Source organism: Protopterus annectens, chromosome 14.part0 (genome assembly GCF_019279795.1).
Source record: "Protopterus annectens isolate FY-2018-M chromosome 14.part0, PAN1.0, whole genome shotgun sequence".
Taxonomy (NCBI): Eukaryota; Metazoa; Chordata; order Ceratodontiformes; family Protopteridae; genus Protopterus; species Protopterus annectens.
The window spans coordinates 228820428-228829649 of record NC_056748.1 but is presented as its reverse complement, the minus strand read 5'-3'; the positions used below and the strand labels follow the sequence as shown (position 1 = coordinate 228829649).

Here is a 9222-nt window from a genome sequence, read left to right as displayed (position 1 = left end):
GTGTCAAGATGCCATGGCTAAATTTCCCCATCTAGCAGAAAAAAACATCCAGGGTCTACCCTGAAAAGATCCTAGTGGTACTAATCTGGTCAACAAAGGATAAACAGTTACAATAAATTTTGAGCCAAGATTAGCTACAGCTGAGAGGTGTACATGCAGATGTATATGTATTTAGGCATTCCTAGGTAACATGTCCCTTCCCACTTTAAATCTATTATTCTGAAATACATATTGATAACATTATATTATACTGCCAGAGACCGTGATGAAGTGATTAAGACTTATGCTGGTGTGCCATAGATTAAAGCACAACACATACACGCACTTACCCATGACTACTACGTCATTGGAACTCTTCATTCCATAAAAAGCTATGAATTTCAGGATAGCCTAGAGCAAGAGAGATTTCGGCCATTTTGGCATTATAAGGTTGCATACATAATAACAAAAAACACCTTATGTTTGACATTCGAAGAACATATGTTAATTTTATAACGAAACGGCCATAACTACAGCCCCTGATATTTTGATGCGAAATATTTGATAACAGAATGTTACTCGTGACTTTTTACTACTAATGTCTATACAAGATATACATAAAGCAAACATTATACAAAACTGCTTAAACTTTTTAAGGTGGCTTAGCCATTAATCAGCTAATGATGTCCGGACCAGTTCTATGACAGCTTTATCCAGCCCTGTGATTAGCCGTACTTGCAGCTTTGCAGACGGGGTGTGGTGAGGGAAGTGAAGTCGGGGCGTAATTAAGTGACTGTAAAGTATACATTGGAATTCCTGTTCAGCACCTTTGCCCTAACCCTGTACTGCTCCGACTGTAATTTCATTTGTTTTCTGGTAGGTCTGTTTCATTTAGACTGCCAAGGTTCTTAGGTTCAGTTCCAGTAGCTGAAGATGTCAGGCTGTTCGAAAGCGCTGAGACAAGGTAAGTGTCCAATTTACCTGTGCCAGTAATGCACCAGTATTAGGGTTACCACCTGTCCCACTTTGCGAGGGACAGTCCCTCTTTGGGCAGTTATGTCCTGACAAAAAATTGTAAAAATGGCAAATGTCCTGAGATTTTAGGACAAAATTATTTCCTATATTTTATGTAATAGTTTCATAAAACAGTTATTCTGTATCTAAAATACCTAAATGTTATAAGAAACAGAATAAGCAACTAAAATGCTACAAGAATAAGCTTTTATTTAGGCAAAAAAGTTAAGTTCTAACCTTTGTACTGACCGTGGGTATGTGTCGGCGTGTAAAATCTGATGTTTGTACCAAAAATGTCCCACTTTGGCCATTTGAAAAGGTGGCAACCCTAACCAGTATACTGTGGCAGGGCATGCCTTTTTAAATCGTCGCACCTATCATCCGTGATCCGTTCCTTGTTAGCAACGAAGGTTTCTTACTTTTGCTTGAAAGTATTGCTCTAGCCTTTGCCCATACCCATACTGCTCAACTGTCCCTGATTTTGGTTCAAAGTACTACCCTGTCCCTCTTAATCTCTCCTAAAACATGTCATTTTGGGATAAAAGATGGTGGACTGCTCTTAGTAAATGCTGATAATAATTATAGACTTATTTTATGTAAAAATGCATATTCGTTCAAATTATCTTGCTTTTCATCTTAATAGCACTAATAATTTATAAAATGTTCCTGATTATTTTTGGATTTGTCCCTATTTCTGGAGTTATGATGATGCGGGCTGTGGCTCTGCCTATTATAAACTCTGTATGATGTGACAAAAAAGTAAAGATTTGTGTCCTTAAAAAGTAATGTGCTAGACAGTTATAGTCTCTGTATTGTTACTTAGGAAAATGCATGCTTAAAAATAATACTCTTGTCTTTGTGAGTATGTGTGCCAGTGTTTAGTGTTAGTGTTGTCACTTTTTCAAATACCCAAAGAAGTACACTTTTTATAGTAATGTGGGATTTTGCAGGGCAAACCATACTCAAAACCACTTCCTTCTATGCCAGAATAAATGCTCATTCTTGTAGATGTTTCATGTGCAAATAATTATTTTGCACATGTTATAAGAAACTTAAGGATTTTTTTTTTGCAGGATACAGTTGCCCAAACAGGGACTGTCCTGAATAAATGGGGGTAGGTGGTAACACTGCTTAGTGCTCTTAATTATTTGGGGCTGTTTGGTTTATTTTGCCCTTTGTTTTTGATTCTTCATCATGAGTGAAAAGTTTGATGACCTTGTAATTTCTTTAAAATGTACAAATGTTTATTGCATTTATCCTTGACCCTATGGCCCAGGCCATGACTGAAATTAATTTTTTGCGTCTTTCGGCTTTTCCCGGTTAGGGGTCTCCACAGCGGAACTCCGGTCCGCTAATGATTGGCAGTAGATTTTTTTCTACGTACTGGCTTGGCGGGCCTAACGCACAACCTTCAACGAAAGAACTCCCATTCACGCATGTCACTACACTGAAGATGCTGTAACTGAGAATCGAATGGGCAACGTCTAACTGTGAGGCGACAACGCTACCGCAGCACCACCACCACAGTCCATGACTGAAATGAGTAAATATAATAAAAATGTGTAAGCAAGAACATACACTGAGGCATGTGCCAGGTTTTACCACAGACCAAGGAAGTTGTCAGGCAGAAGACTAGAAAGCAAGTACCCTCTAAATATGGGAATATAGTAATACATATTAAGCGCATTAATTCAACATGTGTTATTGCATATACAAAATGGCCTTATTTTTTGATTCCCCTGCAAAAAATATCTAGCATTTGCCTAAGATTATAAGACTGTGAGTGAACATTTCTGTGAAGTTAATGTTTTATATTGGAGAAAGCCCCGTGTACACCAGCCTCTGTTTAACTAATATTGTTTGTCTTTTGGCCTTTTCCCAGTAAGGGGTCGCCACAGCGGAACTCCTGTCCGCTAATGATTGGCAGTAGATTTTATGAAACACCAAGGTGCCAGCTCGACACCCAACCTTCAATGAAGGCACACCCATTTACACACACATGTCTTTCGAACGCTACCCAACCGCGGGGAGGACATGCAGACTCCACACAGAAGGCACTCCCAAGCCAAGCCGAGAATCGAACGGGAGGACCTCTTACTGTGAGGTAACAACGCTACCGCCGTACCTAATATAATCATGTCAAAAATTGCTATTACTTGCAAATACTTGGTCTTTGCAAAACATCATTATCAGCAAAGAAATTGATTCAATTTACCATTCTTTTTGATATGTTTGAGACAGGCATACTGAAGAACACTTGACTAGGACAGACCCCAGTGATACTCCACTAGTCACTTTCCTTGTTCTTGAAATTGTCCATCTCACCACAGCTCTGTGTCATTCACTTCTCCCATGTAGCCATCCAGTTCATCAGTCCTGGTCCTACCCTGCCCTCTGTAATTTTCATTTCAGTCTCCTACATGGAACTGAGTCAAAGGCCTTGTTGAAATCCAGACAGATTACATCTCCTTTACTAGTCTGTCAGGTTAATCAGTAACTCAGTCATAAAACTAGATAAACTTTGCCTGATCATTCATTCTGGCCATGAGCCCATATAGGTTGCTCTCCTTTTGTTTTATTACCATTCTTTGCCTTAGGATTACCAAGGTTCTCCCCATGACTTTCCCTGCCACTGTTGTTAAGCTAGCAGGTTTGCATTTCCCTAGGTTATTTCTGTTGCCCCCCACCCCCAACTCCCATGCAGGGGTGCCACACTTGCTATTTTCCAGTCCTCTGGCGTTTCTGCAGTACCTAGTGATATATTGAAAACCTCCAGCAGTGGTCTGCCAACACACAGGACAGTTTCTAAGGACTCTGGGTTGTATACATTCTGCCCCCCCCCACGCACACACATACACAGTGTTGTGCTAGTTACTTATAAAAGTAATGTTACTATTAATAGTTACTTTTAAGTGAAAGTAATATATTACTATTACTTATTACTTTTCTAAAACAGTACTATATTACTATTACTAGTTACTAACTAAAGTAAATAGTTACTGTTGAGTTACTTTTACATAAGTATATTTTATCAATTCTCATATTCAGATTTACTCACACAGTACTTGTGTGTGAGGAATACAGGCTTACTGCACATGACTACGAGTGTATCAAATTTGTATACACAGTTTTACAATAATTTATTAAAGTGTTTACTGAAGTGCATTATCACTTACATATGTAACACACACTTAATATTGGGCTCACTGTTATCCATAGTGTACCTATTGCCATAGCAAAATATTACTGAAGGATTTAGTGATGTCCACTACACTAATATGCAGACAACAAACAGGTATACCTCTCCTCCCATCGTGAACACATGACAGTCATCATTTGCATTGCACATGACCGGGAGCATATCCATGTGTGGACATGAAACAATTAGTATAGACCTGACGTTTCCAAGACAATAGTGATGGCAGTCCATGCCACTCTGATGGACTCCAAGGCTTTGGCTTTGAAATCACTGACTTTCTATGACAGAATATGTTTGAGTTTAGTTCAAAAGATGCAAAATGTTGGAGTGGTCATTAGTTATAAATGGACACTGTAGTCCACAGTGTCTTCTTGTTATCATCTAATTAATGCCACCCCAATTAGGTTTGTTAACCCGTCCCCTTGTACCTGATAAACCTGCGGGTATATTATAATTTAGTTTGAACCAAAAAAAGTGCAGCCTGAAACTTGATTGTTTACTACACTGTGTATCAAGTACACTTGGAAAATACTACCATGGTGGTTTTGAAAATTCCCAACAACAGGTGGTTTTAACATGTCTCCCAAGGTCCTATATTTCTGGATTAACCTATTTTGATAACATAACTGTTATCAACTTTGATATTACTAATTCTCAAAGCTGAGCTGATCAACCATTCATTTCTTGCTTGAATGTTACTTTACTACTTTCTTTTAATTTGCAATGTGTTTAGTTCTTTAAGCAGAGTAATAAAATGGATTTTAATATGAATCTTAGTCATACCTCTCAACTGTCCAGATTTTCACCCATATTTTGGTCTATTACTCATATAATTTGTGGTTTTCTGTCAAATCGCTGATAACATACAATTGAGTTTCAGACTGCATATCCTTCAGAAAATGCTTGTTAACACAAACACTGTTATTCTAGCTCCTTTCTAAGTGTACAAGAACAATATTTAGAATCTATGCCCCCATTATTTTAGGCTTTGTCCAGATTTTGAAGCGTCACTACCACCTGCAGTTACACACCTGATAAATTTGTAAGACGCTGGCAGTAAACTAAGGACACCATTCAAAGTTCTGACTCCCTTCTTGAAAACTCAGAAATCTTCTATGAGGTTTGAACAAAGTATAACTGTAGACATTCATCAAATTCTGACTCATTCTGTTTTTTTTTCCTATTTTAAAATTATCTTGGCATGACAAATCCAACATTGTGTTTCATTTTTCTTCACTTCTGACTACTAGAAAAAAATGTTGGAGAGAGAGATGTTTCTTTAAATGGATAAAGACTCACTCCTTCTTGAATCATTGAATTCATAAAGCATCTCACACTGCCCACTGAGATTTGAAATTCCTTTCAATTCCAAATACAGTCTAAGTTTAAAACAAACTCTTTGTTTTAAAACCCCAGTGCTACGCACTATGAAATCACAAATCAAACTGACAATATCCAGATTGCTACAAAACTTGGTTAAGCTGCTTCAATTTCCAACATATTTTTACAGACTAGAACTCTACATAAGGAGGAATAAATACTTTTGGAGGAGATACCAGAATGGAAAGGAATAGACACCTCCACTCTGCTACGGATACATGTCTGCCAGAAAACTGTCGTACTGGATACGTCCTTGTCAGTAGAGTATAAGATTTCATGCAAAGTCAAAAACTCTTCTGTAAGCAATTTATCAAACAGACTAACATTTCTCAGAGAATCCAACCCTGATAGGCTGTTCATTAAAAGTAAACCTCTACCCCTGACCACACATATTAAAGACAGGAAACCTTTTACTTCTCACATCCCAAGACCAAAAGACAGGGGTCTCATATACCATAAATTAGAAAGCCCTCTTTTCCATTCTGTTTTGCTTCTATCTTTGTTATGATCAGGACATTCACTGCTTTCTTAGGTAGGTCCACCATCTGAATGAGAAGCTTCTGTTCTGGGTAATCATCTTATTTGAATAAGGCTACCCTCTGAACCAAGCCTGTCTCTAGGTCATAGCTCCCAAAACCTTAAAAGGCAACACAAAATACACATTTTTGTAAATACAGAGAAATAGGTTTGAAACAGTATCCAAAAGTGCACAGTTTTACAAACAAATAGGAATGAACACATTTACAACTTAAGCATTCTCATCCCAAAAAAGGGACTTCTAACATAGAAGCTTATTATGGATGACACCACTTTAATATGAACAAATTAGTAAAAAGGTATAGGTTTTAACAACAGACAAGCCACAGAGTAGTCCTTTTTTATCATATCAAATGCTTTCATATCTAGATGTTCCATGGCATCCCCAACCAGCCACTGAAGTTCCATTTCTAATGTCTCAAAAAAGCTGTAGGAGCTAGCCCCTCCAAACTCTGTCCATAAGAAGAGAATATGATCCAGCACCACGTTGGGGGGGGGGGGGGATCAGCCAGTGCAACCTACCCCAGCATAAACAATGTTAGGTCTTTGAAAGACAACTGGACAAAAGAGGAGGAATCTAGGTTTTGTACTTACCAGTAAAACAGAACCTAACTAAACACTTACTCCCCCTCATTAATATTATTTTACTATTCAAATAAAAGGACATCATAACATTTCAGGAACATTGCTTGGGCCATACAGCAACCACTTTTTTTTTAATTTCAACAGTGCTTTAAAGAACCTGAAAAAAACTTGGCATGTGAAAAATGGCATTCCATTATTTCAACTGTCTGAAACTAGAATGTGAGCTGCATACTAATGCACAACTTGCCTGAAAAAATCAACTACATTTTTAAAGTAAAAATTTAGGTTCTTCTTTTGTAACGTGTTACTCCCATCACTGCACATACACCAAGAACATCCACTCCCCATCAGCTTCTTTCTGTTTTCCACATTCTTACCTGTCTCCATTCCAGCATGCCAAACTCTTCTTGCTTTTCTTTGTGAAGGCTATTAAGTATTAATTCAGTTTATCTACCTTTTTCCTGTCTTCTGTGATTTTCCTTCACATCTTTGCTCAACCTGGCCAGTTCTGTATATCATTCCTTCTTTTATTCTATAGTTCATGGTTTAAGGTATATCAGTGTTCAGGCCAGAGGCCATGTTAGAGCACAGATTCCAGGTTTTTAGAGTGCACCAAATGACTAATGCAGACGTCTAGTGAAATCTTAAAAAAGCAATTGTAGAGTTGTAGTTACGTATATGAATTGGAAGTCCCCCTCCCCCAAAAGAGCAACATTGAAAGAAATATGAAATCTCCAACAGTTCTAGAAGGACCAAGATGGTAACAAAGATTGCTCTCTCTTAACAGATTTTCAGAATGAGTTAACTCCAAACCCAGCAAGATTCTTAACTCCTTATTGTATAAAGCCTTGAATCCTAAGCTTAATCTGCCTCTTATAAACTGGTAGTGAGTGGAAAATAAGCCCAAGTGTTGAAGTCTGTCAGAAAAGTTAAGATCTTGAACATCACATAGGCAACTAGTAAATTTTCTTTGTATTCCCTTGAGGAGAAACACTCAACCTTAGAATAGGGACATAACATAAAATTTGACTCTGTAATTGGCCTAAAATCAGTTACAAATGAAGCAGAAATTCTAGATTGAAAATATCTGAAAAATGTGGCCACATACATTTGGGACTTTAAATCTGACCTCTGAACATTTAGCTTTAAAATTCAGTTTGGTTTGATGTAGACACCAAGAACTTTAAATAAAAAAATACTTTCAATAAAAATGTTCCCTGATAAGATATTATTATTGATTTTCAGGGGCCCAAAAGTCATGAAATTAAATTTACCACAACTGATGTATGTTACTACACTAGAAAGCTAGTGAACATGTTATAATCAGTGTCACTAATGTTCTTCTTCTTTTGGCTTTTCCCGGTTAGGGGTCACCACAGCAGAACTCCGGTCCGTTAAAGATTGGCAGTAGAGTTTTATGGTGCCGAGGTGCCAGCCCAACGCCCAACCTTCAATGAAGGCACGCCCATTTACGCATGTCTTTCGAATGCCACTTGACTGCGGGAAGGAGATGCAGACTCCACACAGAAGGCGCTCCAGCCGAGAATCGAATGGGAGAACCTCTTGCTGTGAGGCGACAATGCTATCAGTGTCATTAATAATAAATTATATTAACTTGACATCATGTGCATATCTGGCAGTCAAAATACTTGTATGTGTAAGCAGAAAGGAAAATAACACGTTGAAGAGTGTCGGACCTACAAGTGACCCTTGAGGAATCCTTTTTAACACTCAAGGAACCCTTGAGTGAAAATCAGCTGACTGCGAGTAATAGCTGCCAATTTTTTACTTTAAATGGTCTTTTAGAAAGCCAAGAATTAATCCAGTTGAATATAAAAGAGTTAATACCAAGGTCATTGTGCATTCTATAATAACCGAATGTGGCACACTATTGAATGTTTTGGAGAGATCTAAATATACTATAATAACACCTGGTTCTTTATCAATAGTCCTGTTAGTGTGATCATAAAGAATTATTAGGCAGGTGGAAACAGCATTTTTTCATAAAGCCATGTTGATAGATATCCAAAGCAGCCCCATGCCTGGGATTACTCTCACATAAGCTCAAAAATATCTTTCAAAACATTTGTAGAAGAAGGAAGTTAGATTGACTGGACAGTAAATGTCCACTATACAACTCCCATTTTTATAAACTGGAAAGGTGATTCCTCTTTCAAGGAAGAGGAAATAATATGTTAAAAATGATTGTGGAGCAACTATATATGAGGCCTACATGTTTAAATAATATACCAGGTATGTTATCTGTCTCGCTACCACTGTTACATTTTATTTTTCTTAAGGAAACATCAACCCTGTTTTCTGTAATGTTAGGAACAAGTAAACCATCTGAATTATTAGTAGTCAATAAGTGCAAGATGTTCATAACAGATGCTGGGGGCCAGAAGGTGTATTGATAACCATTTTGGCAAAGTGCTTGTGAAAAAAATACATTAGTCATGTCTACAGAGTTGCTAACTAAAGTGCCATTTTACCTACGGAAGCCCTTGTTTCCCCTTTTTGATCCTTTC

The 9222-nt window shown here is 37.7% G+C and overlaps 1 protein-coding gene across 1 annotated transcript in view; it reads left to right on the top strand.

The window, feature by feature from the left end:
- Nucleotides 1–506: 506 nt before the first annotated feature.
- The window catches only part of LOC122788644 (glutathione S-transferase omega-1-like), a 130052-nt gene continuing 121336 nt past the window's right edge, over nucleotides 507–9222 (top strand). Inside the window, exon 1 of the mRNA XM_044055541.1 lies at nucleotides 507–943. Within this exon, the coding sequence (XP_043911476.1) occupies nucleotides 913–943 (31 nt within the window). The 5' untranslated portion in view covers nucleotides 507–912. The remainder of the gene's footprint in view (nucleotides 944–9222) is intronic.